At 35.4% G+C, this 14547-nt stretch overlaps 3 protein-coding genes across 6 annotated transcripts in view; all 3 read left to right on the top strand.

Moving 5' to 3' along the window:
* The window catches only part of LOC104739328 (leucine-rich repeat receptor-like serine/threonine-protein kinase At2g14510), a 7073-nt gene extending 2246 nt beyond the window's left edge, over positions 1-4827 (top strand). Inside the window, exons 4-14 of one of the 4 annotated variants that reach the window (XM_019235821.1) lie at positions 103-297; positions 627-771; positions 845-916; positions 1008-1079; positions 1168-1245; positions 1338-1489; positions 1595-1791; positions 1882-2008; positions 2141-2206; positions 2346-2535; positions 4327-4827. In XM_019235821.1, the coding sequence (XP_019091366.1) occupies positions 103-297; positions 627-771; positions 845-916; positions 1008-1079; positions 1168-1245; positions 1338-1489; positions 1595-1791; positions 1882-2008; positions 2141-2206; positions 2346-2535; positions 4327-4735 (1703 nt within the window). In that variant the 3' untranslated portion in view covers positions 4736-4827. Of the gene's footprint in view, positions 1-102; positions 298-626; positions 772-844; positions 917-1007; positions 1080-1167; positions 1246-1337; positions 1490-1594; positions 1792-1881; positions 2009-2140; positions 2207-2345; positions 2536-3716; positions 4127-4326 lie in introns of those variants that run through there. The other 3 variants (XM_010459636.2, XM_019235820.1, XM_019235822.1) reach the window with 3 other exon arrangements.
* LOC104739329 (leucine-rich repeat receptor-like serine/threonine-protein kinase At2g14510) lies at positions 5637-9671 on the top strand. Its single transcript, XM_010459637.1, is given in 13 exon segments — positions 5637-5819; positions 5906-6446; positions 6543-7021; positions 7116-7260; positions 7344-7415; positions 7499-7570; positions 7669-7746; positions 7881-8035; positions 8120-8316; positions 8406-8532; positions 8633-8698; positions 8827-9016; positions 9126-9671. Coding segments are annotated over 13 exon segments (2613 nt in total). The 5' UTR covers positions 5637-5734; the 3' UTR covers positions 9532-9671.
* On the top strand, positions 10143-13609 carry LOC104739325 (telomere repeat-binding protein 5-like). The gene is made up of 10 exons (XM_010459633.2): positions 10143-10400; positions 10807-10950; positions 11047-11764; positions 11856-12020; positions 12113-12178; positions 12262-12341; positions 12428-12669; positions 12776-13042; positions 13145-13208; positions 13297-13609. The coding sequence occupies exons 2-10, from the start codon at positions 10870-10872 to the stop codon at positions 13474-13476; spliced, it is 1863 nt and encodes a 620-aa protein (XP_010457935.1). The 5' UTR covers positions 10143-10400; positions 10807-10869; the 3' UTR covers positions 13477-13609.

Here is a 14547-nt window from a genome sequence, read left to right as displayed (position 1 = left end):
AAAGCGCTGATGATGAAACTTATGCTTACATATATGTCGCCGATATCCAACAAGTGCGAGCCAATGAAACAAGAGAAATCGAAATTGTGGGGAATGGTAAAGTTATTTTCCCACCTTATCGTCCCAAGAAGTTTGAAGTAGGGATGCTAACCAACACTGTACCACTAAAATGTGAGGGAGGGGTATGTCGAGTGCAGTTGTCAGAAACGCCGAGGTCGACTCTTCCACCCTTGATGAATGCCTTAGAGATTTTCACGACCATTGAGTTTCCACAATCAGAAACAAACCAAAGCGACGGTATGTGGCATGTGTACTTTAATGCATATAAGACATATGATAAGAATCCCACATTGGTTTAGTTGGTTAAAGAAAGACAAGCTAAACTATGATATAAATTAGTCTAAGGAGATTCTTAGTTAAGTTATTATTTTTTTTTTATTATTGTGAGTAATACCCAAAAGCTTTATATTTCCTCACCAATGGGAGATACTCATCGTTTTATAGAATAAAGTCTGTTGGGAGATACTCATCGTTTTATAGGAGATACTCACCAATGGGAGATACTCATCGTTTTATAGGTCTTATACACATGTTAGTATTTTCGTTAACTTATTCTTTTGTTTCAGTCATTGCTATTAAGACTATCGCATCTACGTACGGATTGAATAAAGTCAGTTGGCAAGGCGATCCATGTGTTCCTAAACAATTCTCGTGGATTGGTGTAGGCTGCAGTGTTATTGATATTTCCACACCACCAAGAATCATAACATTGTAAGAACATGACTCAAACTAATTTTATTAAAAGAACTCTGAATACATCTGATTTCTCATCACTATATAACAGAGACTTGTCTGGAAGTGGATTAAGTGGAGTTATACCGCATGGCATACAAAATCTAACCCAACTTCAAGAATTGTAAGTATCTCCATATTTGGATAAACTGACCGCTCTCTCTTTGCAAAATTGATAAGATTATGTTTGCATTTTTGTCTTATCAAAATTATAGGGACTTGTCAAATAACAACTTAACTGGAGAAGTGCCTGAGTTTCTAGCCAAGATGGACTCCTTGTTGAAAATGTAGGGGTTTTTTTCGAAGAAGCACAACAAATATTTTTTATAAAATCAAATCTTATTGTCTTAATAATTTTTTTTTTAACATCTTCAGAAACTTAAATGGAAACAATCTTAGAGGTCCTCTTCCTCAAGCCCTTCTTAATAGAAAAAAGGGAGGACTACAACTACAGTAAAATTCGTTTCCATGGTGATCTTGTTTTGATCACTATTCATCTTTTATATTTTTTTTTTTGTATAGACCAATAACATTATTTGCTTTAGTCTTGAAGGAAATAAAGACCTATGTGTCTCATGCCATTCAAAATTTCCGGTGGTAGTTGTCGTCGCATCTCTTTGTTCTCTTGTGGCCATTATCATAATGGTGTTAGTTCCCGTCTTCATTTTAAGAAGGAGAAAGACATCAACTGGGAAAGGTACTCACTAGGGAATTGCATATATAAACAAAATATGATATGATCATATAAAATCATCAAAAGTATGAAATATGTTTGAACGTGTTGAAAACTTTTTATCTGCAGTTATGCGCCCATCACTTGAAATGAAAAACAGAAGATTTACATATTCAGAGGTCAGAGAAATGACGAATAACTTTCAAGTTGTTTTGGGTAAAGGAGGCTTCGGTGTTGTTTGTCGTGGTTTTCTAAACAATGAACAAGTAGCCGTAAAAGTTATCTCACATTCATCAACTCAAGGCTACAAGGAATTCAAAACAGAGGTATTACAAAACTATCTTCAACTTAGTTTTCGGACAATGATTGCTTGCGCTCCTGCAGATCCTATACCTTTTTATATTGTTGATTGTTAGGTCGAGCTTCTTCTAAGAGTTCACCACGTGAATTTAGTAAGCCTCGTCGGATATTGTGATGAAGGAAATGACTTGGCTCTCATCTACGAGTTCATGGAAAATGGGAATTTAAGGGAACATCTCTCAGGTAAATTAGGAAAACCATAGTTAGAATATGATATTAAAATAAAATGATATAAAAATAAAATAAAACAGTTAGCCAAAAAGGGCTTTAGAAAATTCTAATGATTTCTAACCATATATTTTTGAATTTTGGCAGGAAAACGTGGCGGCTCTTTTTTGAACTGGTCGAGTAGACTTAAGATAGCTATTGAGTCTGCGCTAGGTATATGTAGAAATTTTTGCTAGTTCTTATCATTATGTGTTACTGTTTCTCAGTTTGATATATCCGGCCCTATTCCTTCTAAATTTCATTTTCATGATAAGTAGTTAATATATGAAGGTTTTTCTATGTATTGTACTAGGGATTGAATATTTGCATATTGGATGTAAGCCGCCAATGGTTCATAGAGATGTGAAAAGTACCAATATACTGTTAGGTCAACAGTTTGAAGCGAAACTCGCGGACTTCGGACTTTCCAGATCTTTTCTAGTGGGAAGTCAAACTCACGTATCAACAAATGTTGCTGGAACTCTTGGATATCTTGATCCTGAGTAAGTTCTACTTCATATCACATTGTAGTTTCAACGATGTTTGGTTTCTTGCGTGTTAAAATATTGAAAAACATGTAATATCTTTTTTTTTTTTTTTGCAGATACTATCAAAAGAATTGGTTAACAGAGAAGAGTGATGTTTATAGTNCATCACTTGAAATGAAAAACAGAAGATTTACATATTCAGAGGTCAGAGAAATGACGAATAACTTTCAAGTTGTTTTGGGTAAAGGAGGCTTCGGTGTTGTTTGTCGTGGTTTTCTAAACAATGAACAAGTAGCCGTAAAAGTTATCTCACATTCATCAACTCAAGGCTACAAGGAATTCAAAACAGAGGTATTACAAAACTATCTTCAACTTAGTTTTCGGACAATGATTGCTTGCGCTCCTGCAGATCCTATACCTTTTTATATTGTTGATTGTTAGGTCGAGCTTCTTCTAAGAGTTCACCACGTGAATTTAGTAAGCCTCGTCGGATATTGTGATGAAGGAAATGACTTGGCTCTCATCTACGAGTTCATGGAAAATGGGAATTTAAGGGAACATCTCTCAGGTAAATTAGGAAAACCATAGTTAGAATATGATATTAAAATAAAATGATATAAAAATAAAATAAAACAGTTAGCCAAAAAGGGCTTTAGAAAATTCTAATGATTTCTAACCATATATTTTTGAATTTTGGCAGGAAAACGTGGCGGCTCTTTTTTGAACTGGTCGAGTAGACTTAAGATAGCTATTGAGTCTGCGCTAGGTATATGTAGAAATTTTTGCTAGTTCTTATCATTATGTGTTACTGTTTCTCAGTTTGATATATCCGGCCCTATTCCTTCTAAATTTCATTTTCATGATAAGTAGTTAATATATGAAGATTTTTCTATGTATTATACTAGGGATTGAATATTTGCATATTGGATGTAAGCCGCCAATGGTTCATAGAGATGTGAAAAGTACCAATATACTGTTAGGTCAACAGTTTGAAGCGAAACTCGCGGACTTCGGACTTTCCAGATCTTTTCTAGTGGGAAGTCAAACTCACGTATCAACAAATGTTGCTGGAACTCTTGGATATCTTGATCCTGAGTAAGTTCTACTTCATATCACATTGTAGTTTCAACGATGTTTGGTTTCTTGCGTGTTAAAATATTGAAAAACATGTAATATCTTTTTTTTTTTTTTTGCAGATACTATCAAAAGAATTGGTTAACAGAGAAGAGTGATGTTTATAGTTTTGGGATTGTGTTACTGGAGATAATCAGTGGCCAACCTGCGATTGAACACTCACGTGAAAATTCTTACTTATCAGAATGGGCGACGTCTATGCTCGCGAATGGTGATATTGAAAGTATTATGGATCCGAAACTCCACGGAGAATATGACACAGCTTCATCATGGAAAGCTCTTGAATTAGCAATGTCATGCATTAACCCTTCTTCTAGAGAGAGACCAAACATGACTAGGGTTGCTCATGAACTAAATGAGTGTTTGGAAATATACGAGAACTTAGGTAAACGAAGGAGCCAAGATGCAAATTCATCAAAGTCCATGGTACATAACATAAGTTTCATCAGTGATAGTCCTTCAGCTCGTTAATATTTCCATATCTATATATATTCNCCAGATCTTTTCTAGTGGGAAGTCAAACTCACGTATCAACAAATGTTGCTGGAACTCTTGGATATCTTGATCCTGAGTAAGTTCTACTTCATATCACATTGTAGTTTCAACGATGTTTGGTTTCTTGCGTGTTAAAATATTGAAAAACATGTAATATCTTTTTTTTTTTTTTTGCAGATACTATCAAAAGAATTGGTTAACAGAGAAGAGTGATGTTTATAGTTTTGGGATTGTGTTACTGGAGATAATCAGTGGCCAACCTGCGATTGAACACTCACGTGAAAATTCTTACTTATCAGAATGGGCGACGTCTATGCTCGCGAATGGTGATATTGAAAGTATTATGGATCCGAAACTCCATGGAGATTATGACACAGCTTCATCTTGGAAAGCTCTTGAATTAGCAATGTCATGCATTAACCCTTCTTCTAGAGAGAGACCAAACATGACTAGGGTTGCTCATGAACTAAATGAGTGTTTGGAAATATACGAGAACTTAGGTAAACGAAGGAGCCAAGATGCAAATTCATCAAAGTCCATGGTACATAACATAAGTTTCATCAGTGATAGTCCTTCAGCTCGTTAATATTTCCATATCTATATATATTCTTTTGAGAGATACAGTACTCCACAGGTTGTGTGTATTCAAAGTCTGTAATGTGAATATTTTACATGTGAACCGTTAAAAAAAAAAACACAATATGGATTAGTACAAAATTGTTTAGAATATATAGGCCGATGGCCCAAGGCCCAAGTACGCAGCGGGATCCAGATGGTAAAATAAATACACTACTCGCAGAGATAGCGCGTGGTAATAGCTCGCTAAAATTCTCTCAGTTTCTGTGGTATATTCCAAAATTGCAAAATTAGAGCGCGTGGATAGTTCCCTTCAATTTTACCGTTACAAACAATTTACATTCCTTTTTTTTTTTTTTACTTTTTTTGTCAAACACAATTTACATCCTGAAGAGTGGAAATTAATGGGTAAGAAAGTTTAAGGTTGTGTGAGTTAGAAATTTGACATTTCAGAAACTACTTGACCTTGACGATTTCCCATAAATTAAATTAAGTTATTTACAGATATTCCTGATTCTTAAATATTGCAAAATATAGTTTCTCCACAACAAACTATATGAAATTCATATTTATTAAAATATCAAACACTTGATTTAACCGGCCACAGTGTGATCATTATAATATATCTCGACATAGCATGGTTGCATATTTTTAATAACAGACGTTTGGCTTTTTGAATTTGAGAATGCCACATATTGATCTCAAACTTTCATGTCAAGCTTCCTAGAAAATTACTCGTTCCATCTTAGACTAATAATAGTCTTTTACGTCATTTATGTATTAGAAAAATACATTAGATCGTTTCCTATTTGCAGGTGACGTTTCCATAAGTTTGACATTGCCAACTTTTTTACTTGGCAGTGCTTAAAGACTACTAGTAGAAATATTCATAAATAGATTGTACACAAAATAAAAAGATATATAGCTAGATGACTTTTAATGTTTCAAGCGTACTTCTTTTGGTGTTGTTTAAGTTTTTGTTTGTTTGAAAAGTGAGAAGTAGTCGCGCATGGAGATTTGCAACAAACTTCTGTTACTCGCTTATGCCACTTTCTCCATTATTATACATCTTGTTAAGTCTCAAAATCAACAAGGTATTTCTTTCACTTTTTCTTGAATTTTTCTGATATATGAAGAAGTTATTCCGATATTTATTTACCTATCCGGCTTTAATTACCAGGATTCATCAGTTTGGATTGTGGATTACCTTCTAACGAACCACCTTATAACGAAAAATTCACCAATTTAACATACATATCTGATGCCAATTTCATCCGCGGAGGAAAAACCGGTCATATCCAAAATAGCTCAGAGATAGAGTTTATCTCGAAGCCAAACAGAGTTTTAAGATACTTTCCGGATGGAATAAGAAATTGTTATAGTTTGAGTACCAAGCAAGACACGAACTATCTAATCAGGACCGTGTTTGTATATGGCAACTACGACGGTCTTAATAATCCTCCAAGATTCGACCTATATCTTGGTCCCAATATTTGGACATCTTTAGATCTTGGAAAATCGGGTTTAGGTGCGACTGAGGAGATCATTCACATTACAAGGTCTATCAGTTTAGATTTATGTGTTGTTAAGACAGGGAAAAGCACACCACTGATATCATCCATAGAGTTAAGACCCTTGCCGTATGATACTTATAGTGCTCAAACAGGTTCCTTGAAGACTATAGCGCACCTCTATTTCACCACTTCAGAAAAAACTATAAGGTATGTAATATTTTATAATATAGGCTACTTTTCTTCCATATCACTGTATTTCTTTTTAGGTTTCTTGATATAAAAGATAATTATTGATACTGGCAGTTATCCTAAAGATGTGTATGATCGTATTTGGCTTCCATATTTACAACCGGAATGGACTCAAATAAACACAACCCTCAACGTTACGGATTCTTCCCATGGCTATGCACCCCCACGTGATGTTATTTCGACCGCCGCCATACCGACTAATGCCAGTGAGCCATTGACCATTATCTGGGATTTGGAAACCTCTGATGACGAAATGTACGGTTATCTTTACTTCGCCGACATTCAACAAGTGCAGGCCAATGAAACTAGGGAATTCAAAATTGTAGCAAATGGAAAAGTTGATTTCGATGCTTATCGTCCTATGAAGTTTGAAGCACAGACTTTATTCAACACTGTTCCGCTGAAATGCGAGGGAGGGGTATGTCGTGTGCAGCTATCAAAAACGCCCAAGTCTACTCTACCACCACTAATAAATGCTTTAGAGATTTTTAGCATCATACATTTTCCACAATCAGAGACGAGTACAGATGATGGTATGTGACCATGTTGTTTTATGCATATAATTATACGTAATTTTATAAGTCATTACAAATTTTTAATTCATGGGTCTTTTTTTACTATGGTTAGTCATTGCCATAAAGAACATCCAAACTACTTATCAATTGAGTAGAATCAGCTGGCAGGGAGATCCATGTGTTCCTAAGAAATTCTCGTGGATTGGTTTAAGCTGCAACGTTATTGATATCTCCACACCACCAAGAATCATAGCATTGTAAGAACATTAATTTAACAGCAATTGTTATCAATTTAAGTGTATCTTTTTATGTGATTATGTCTCCGGTCATATGCATACAGAGATCTGTCTTCAAGTGGATTAACTGGAGTTATACTGCCTAGCATACAAAATCTAAGTCAGCTGCGAGAGTTGTACGTCTTTACATGATTGAATAAATTAAAAAAAATTGTTGGATTGGTTTAACATTTATCTCTTTATAAAAAAATAATTTTAGGGATTTATCGAATAACAACTTGACTGGAGAAGTGCCGGAATTTCTAGCCAATATGAAATCGTTGTTGGTCATGTAAGTTATCTAAATCTCATTGTGTTGTCTATGTTAGTTTCTAATGATCTCTCCACGATCTTTATTAAAAAAAAAAAATGATATCTCCACGTCCACAGAAACTTAAGAGGAAACAATCTTAGTGGCTCTGTTCCTCAAGCCCTTCTCGATAGGGAAAAGGATGGGTTAAAGCTATCGTAAGACTCTGTTTTGCGATGATCTCATAGGATTTATTATTCACTCTCGTTTTATGATTTATTTATTGATTTTTGTTCAAAAAAGAAAAAAAAAAAAGATTTATTTATTGATCAATAACGTTTTAATTCTCTAGTGTTGATGCAAATGTAAATTAACGTGGGTCAAGCGAACCAAGATCTAGATCCCCTGTCGTGCCGATTGTTGTGTCTCTTTTGTTTGTGGCTGTTATCATATTTGTGGTTGTTCTCATATTTATTTACAGAAAAAGAAAGCCATCAACTTGCAAAGGTAGTTTAAAAAAAACATTTATATATATTAATCCATATCAAAAGTATTAACTCTCATGAATCCATGTCAAAATATTTCCTGCAGTTAGGCGCCCATCACTCGAAATGAAAAATAGAAGATATACATATTCAGAGGTCAAGGATATGACTAATAACTTTCAAGTTATCCTCGGTAAAGGAGGCTTTGGTGTTGTTTGTCATGGTCTTCTAAACAATGAACAAGTAGCCGCTAAGGTTCTCTCTCAGTCATCAACTCAAGGCTACAAGGAGTTCAAAACAGAGGTACTTAATTACATTACAAATTTCCAAGAAATTTTAGGACAATCATGAGGTCACGAAATATACCCTTTTATATCGTTAAATAATGTTAGGTCGAACTACTTCTAAAAGTTCACCACGTGAATTTGGTAAGCCTCATCGGATATTGTGATGAAGGAAATGACTTGGCTCTCATCTACGAGTTCATGGAAAATGGGAACTTAAAGGAACATCTCTCAGGTAGACCATTAGAGTATAATACACAATTTTCTTTAGTTGCCTTTTCCAAGAGCCAAAGTCTTTTAAACCTTAGATTAAACCTTATGATGATTTTTGGCAGGAAAACGTGGTGGCTCTATTTTGAACTGGTCGAATAGACTTAAAATAGCTATCGAGTCTGCGCTAGGTTTGTAATCGTTTATATTTCCTTCTTCTTTGTTTTTAAGACAATACATACTATGTATATATTCCTATTTCTTTTAAAATTCATTTCTATGATAGTTAATTAACATATGAAGGTTTTCTATGTACGAGGAATTGAGTATTTGCATATTGGATGTAAGCCTCCAATGGTTCATAGAGATGTGAAAAGTACCAATATACTGTTAGGTCAACAGTTTGAAGCGAAACTCGCCGACTTCGGGCTTTCCAGATCTTTTCTAGTGGGGAGTAAAACTCACGTATCAACAAATGTAGCTGGAACTCTGGGATATCTTGATCCTGAGTAAGTTATATATAGTTCACATCACATTTTAGTTTATAAATGTCTGCTTTTTTCGTGTGTTTAGTGAAAACAAAATACAAACATTTTCAATTAAGTACTTTTCTTGCAGATATTATCAAAATAATTGGTTAACAGAGAAGAGTGATGTTTATAGCTTTGGGATTGTGTTACTGGAAATTATCACTGGCCAACCGGTGATTGAACAATCCCGTGATAAGTCTTACATAGTAGAATGGGCCAAGTCTATGCTTGCAACTGGTGATATTCAAAGTATAATGGATCCGAATCTCCATGGAGATTATGACACAGGTTCATCTTGGAAAGCTCTTGAATTAGCGATGTCGTGCATTAACCCTAGTTCCACAGAGAGACCAAACATGACTCGGGTTGCTCATGAGCTAAATGAGTGTTTGGAAATATATAACCTAAGTAAGAGAAGGAGCCAAGATGAAAATTCATCGAAGTCAACGGGACATAGCATAACTTTCATCAGTGATACTCCTTCAGCTCGTTAATCTTTTCATTTTCTATATTTCTTCGAAAGATACCCTCCACAGTTTGTATTCAAGGTCTGTAATGTGTGAATATGTCTACGCATTAACTCTTATTTGAATTACTTTCATGAATTAATGATAAATGTTAAGTTGTGTGTGCTTATCTTAAGATATTAAGAAGACCGTGTTATACCGTTCCGATATTAAAGTACAAATAAATTTAAATTTGATTCTCAATAGAAGAAAATAAATTTCAAAATAAATTTGTTTCTCAATAGAAAACAAAATAATTGAAAATGAATTGGTATAAAGGAGGGACCGTTAAGATAAAATAGAAGAAAATTTGAAAAAGACAATTAAAAAGGGTAAAAAGAGAATGACATGGCTTGGACTTGAAAAAAAAAATCAAAAAAAATCCAAAAAAGGGTTACATGGCATATGTGACTCAACGTTTTTGTAGAAGTTAGTGTGTGGTAAAAAAAAAGCGGACGATCCGACAGAGAGAACACGTGTCCGAATGAAGAGGAGGTAGCGTGAGACAGTGATGGGTGACCCAAGAAGGGGAGAAGAAGAACAGGTCTTCAGGGGGGTGGGGGGTTATACTGGTTATTCGCTCTTCTTCTTTCTTTCTCTCACACGTCCGGTGTTACTCGTATAAGACCACGGGGTTTAAGCCCTTCTCCTTCTCCTTCCCGTAGTTTCTTTTGTCGGGTTTTTCCATTTTCCACCAGAAAAAAATATAAAATAAAAACACAAACTTTTTTTTCTCTTTCGTTTTCCAGTAAAAAAGAAAAAAATGTGTTGATGAGAAAATAAAAAACATTTTGGTTTCAGTCTGTTGATTCTTCTCTTGTTTCTCTTATCGCCGTGCATTTGCCTGCCGGAAAAAGGTGAGAATTTTTTGAATGTTTTCTTGGATCTTACTATTCGAATTGGTGATTCCTGTTTCTACAACCATAATAAATTAAAGAGATGAATTTTATTCAACCATGTTGTAATTTAATTTCCATGAAAACCTAGTTTCAGGGTTAGAAGAATTTCACTTGGTTATTAGGTATTCATGTGTGAGATTTTGCTCTGTTTTTTTTTTTTCTTTCTTTACGTTGTCATTAATCAAGTGAGGCTTTAAAAAGATCTTGGCAAGTAGAAAATTCTTGGGTTCTAGTGAGGTTTAAGTTAAACCGTTTAACCAATAAAAAAAGATATCTCTGAATTTGGAAACATACACATGATGGACCTGTTGGAAAAATTCTATTACATTGTTGGAACTCGTTAACATGATTTATCTTCCTGCAGGGATCTTGTAACATCCGTGAGGATGCCTTCGTTTTGCTGAATGTCTGAAATGTTCTTCGAATCATGGTGTTGCAAAAGAGGCTTGATTATGGATTCAATGGCTATGAGGTGCCTCACACACCTCGAGCTGCCAGATCACCAAGAGTAACTAAATAGATTTCTTTTAACTTTTTTTTGTTTCTAATTTCATGTTCCAACCTCTGATATGTATGTTTTTGTGTGTTTGTGTGTTTTTCCTAGAAGAGTGCTTTCAAGAAGAAAAACGAAAGCCATCAAATATCGTCTTTTGATTTGTTGGCTGCAGTAGCTGGCAAACTGCTTCTTGAAGGTGGGAATTCTTCTTCCTCAAGTAACAACGCATCATCCGGTAATAATGATGATCAGTGTGCAGTTAAGACAGAACCTCTTAACGGCCGTGACACAACAGTGGAAGAAGAGACTACTAATAATATTGCTGAAAGAAGTTTCTTTGTCTCTGAGATCCTTCCAAAATCTCATGAAATTCAAAGCTATAATAGATCTCCAAGTCCCCTTACAGAGTTCCACTTCGGATCTTCTTCTGGTGTAACTTCTGATTCTTCAGAGAAGTTTGAAACTCAAGAATTGGTCTATGAGGACACCAAGATCGATAATAGTGATTGCTATAGGTCAGAGTGTAATGATAACAAATCAATGCTTGGTGGGCTAAACTTTGAAGCAAAGTTATCTAGGAACGTTGTAGCCAAGGATGAGAATCATATAGGTAGTGGATTCAGGAAACCAATTCCCCAAAATCCTTCACTATGCTCTGATGATATAGATTTACTTGGTAAGGAAAATGATGATGATGGCGAAAACTTGTCAGCTCGTTACAGAACAAAATCATTTAGGTCAACTCTGCGTATTGGAAATCATTTTGCTTCAAAGTATTGTAAAGTCTCTCCAAAGCCGAGAGATACTACTACGGTAACTAATTCAGGTGAACATATATATGGACTGTGGGCTAGTAGTTATATGTTCTTTTAAAGATGTTGTGGTTTTACTTATGGTTTATCCATGAAAATGTTTAGACTTGGACATGAAGCATGGTTACTACAGCAAGAAACATTGTCTTAAAAGCCAAAGATTGGAGAGAAACTATCCTATCAAAAAAAGAAGATACTTTGATGGTTATACAGCATCACAATCCGAAGAAAATGCTAAAACTGAAGGCCTTTCTGGTTCACCTCGAAAGAGTATTACCACAAAGCTAGTCATTTAAACTTTAACGTCAAAACGACGTTTTGATGATGATATAATGATCAACTCTGAGCTTTGTTTTCTGCAGCTTCAGGTTTTCTATCATCCATAGCTTGTCAGAAGCAGCCAGCAGTGCAGTCAAGAGATTCTCACGGTAAATGTTTCTATGAAGCTTTTTCTGTTTCTATCACATGAGTTTTGTATTGACTCTGTTCATATTTTCTTTGCTGTGCTTAGTGAAACTTGGAATCAAGTCATTTAGAGTTCCTGAACTTTTCATTGAAATCCCAGAGACTGCAACTGTTGGTTCACTAAAGGTTTGGATCTTTGACTAAGAATATTCTGGAAAGGGTCATTCATATGTTTTTGGATAATGATGAAAAACTTACTTCCTCTTCTCTAGAGGACAGTCTTGGAAGCTTTGACCTCGATACTTGGAGGTGAACTACGCATAGGTGTTCTTGTTCATGGAAAAAAGGTAAGAGACGACAGCAAAATTCTGCTTCAGAGTGGGATCTCTCTAGACACTCTTTCGGATACTCTAGGGTTTTGTCTTGAGCCCAATCCTCCACAATCCACTAAACCGCTACCTCCTGAAGATTCTGACTATGTTCGTCCCTGTAATGTACCTCACACTTTAACAAGGTCAGTATCACTCCCTCCAGAGATCAATATGTTTACTTCCATTTTGTCTTTGGTGTAGAAAAGAATTATGTTGCTAATGTTTTATGGAACATGTTCGTCACTCTAGGTGTCTCCCATCACCGGGGAAGCATGCTAAACCGAGTAATTCTGTAGAAAGTGACCTTGACTCCAAACCCTCAGCACCAAATAGGGCTAAAACCATATACTCCAGAGCCTTGATTCCAGTCCGTCCTCTGCATGTTCAGGCTTTGACCGTAGTCCCACCTCGGAAAACCAAGCGATCTGTGGTGGCGCAGCGCAGAATCCGTCGACCTTTCTCTGTTGCAGAAGTAGAAGCACTTGTTCAAGCTGTGGAGAGACTTGGGACCGGAAGGTAACTAAAACTTTTTTAAGTTCACCAAAGTAGAGGACTTAATTTCCATCAGTAATTGGTCCACGATAATTCTAAAATTGCTGGGCTTACATCTATATTCAGGTGGCGTGATGTAAAGTTGCGAGCTTTTGATAATGCTAAGCACCGGACTTACGTTGACTTAAAGGTAAAGAAAAAACTCTCCTTTTACAACTCAGTAATGAGGTCTAGGTTGATTGTGCAAGAAGTAATTTGGGGTTTGATGTGAATAATAGGACAAATGGAAGACGCTGGTGCACACAGCGAGAATATCGCCGCAACAAAGGAGAGGTGAGCCAGTTCCACAGGAGCTCTTAGACAGGGTACTAACGGCTCATGCCTACTGGTCCCAGCAACAGGGGAAACACCTATTGCTAGAGGGACCCAAGAAACTCGAGACCAGTCTTGGTCTATAGACCCGGGGACAAATATTATCTTTGCAACGTGAAAATGAACGTTATAGCAGGATGAACCTGGAATTTTTTTCTTTCATATATATATATATATAATTTTTTGTTTGTTTGTTTATTTGTTTTGTTATGTCATGTATTTGAGGAGATTCAATGTTAAAAAAAAAAAAGAGGAATGGATTGTGATGAAGAAGAAGAAAATATATAGAGATGAAGATATGTGAAGTCTGATGTAATTTTCACAGAGCGTTGTTATAATAAGAGGGTTTCTTTCTTTTGTTTCCTTTGCAAAATTGAGATATTTGTGGTGTATTTGTGTTTGAAGAATCCACCCAAAGAGTGTCTCGCAAGTATTCGTATTTATGAGTTTGTCAGCAAAGCGCTCGTATCTATATCACCAAAAATTATCTAAATTTGAAACTTGTTTGATTAATAAAAAAAAATTATAAGAAAAAGTTGTTATAATATGTATGATGTAGAAATCACCAAGAACTTAGCTCTGTGATACGCACATGGGGCCTTGAGACAAGATTCCGTGACAAAAAAAGGTCGAGTTGATAAGAGGAAATGAAACAAAACATACGTAGCAATAATTATCCACTTTGCCCTTTTGTGGTAATAGCTATATGGGACTTTTCTCAATGGCTAAACACACTTTTTTGAAAACTTACAGAGGAAAGAGAGTATATGGTGGAAGATTCTTTAGGATCTTATCGATGAATGGAGAGAAATAATTGGAGATGTCACTTTCCTTATTTCATATCCTTATCAAAAGTCGACACCTATATGTGAGTCTTATGTTTTTTGCTAGCATCGTTGTTATGCGGGTAGAAAAAAGTGTTTTATTTTTTTTTTGTTTGGTTGTGTTCATGCATGTGGCTAGGATTAGGCCAATGTTTTATAATTGGCATGCGAAAGTAAAGAGAGCAATTAATGAAAAACTAAAAATCATGATATTAAGGAGCGATGATGGGAGTTCAAAAGTTGAAATCTCTAGATTTTTTTAGAAAGTATATACAATTGCTACAAATAAAGGATTTTTTTGAACTTTGATCAAATTTAAAAGACGTGAGGAAT

Source organism: Camelina sativa, chromosome 14, assembly GCF_000633955.1.
Source record: "Camelina sativa cultivar DH55 chromosome 14, Cs, whole genome shotgun sequence".
In the NCBI taxonomy this organism is placed as follows: domain Eukaryota; kingdom Viridiplantae; phylum Streptophyta; class Magnoliopsida; order Brassicales; family Brassicaceae; genus Camelina; species Camelina sativa.
This window is presented reverse-complemented; position numbering and strand designations above follow the sequence as displayed.

Bases quoted from the DNA above. Each gene is read 5' to 3' on its own strand.
- LOC104739325 (XM_010459633.2), top strand. From the start codon at position 10,870: ATGGTGTTGCAAAAGAGGCTTGATTATGGATTCAATGGCTATGAGGTG. The intron at 12,342-12,427 runs GTTTGGATCTTT...CCTCTTCTCTAG, and splicing joins CAACTGTTGGTTCACTAAAG to AGGACAGTCTTGGAAGCTTT. The intron at 12,670-12,775 runs GTCAGTATCACT...TCGTCACTCTAG, and splicing joins GTACCTCACACTTTAACAAG to GTGTCTCCCATCACCGGGGA.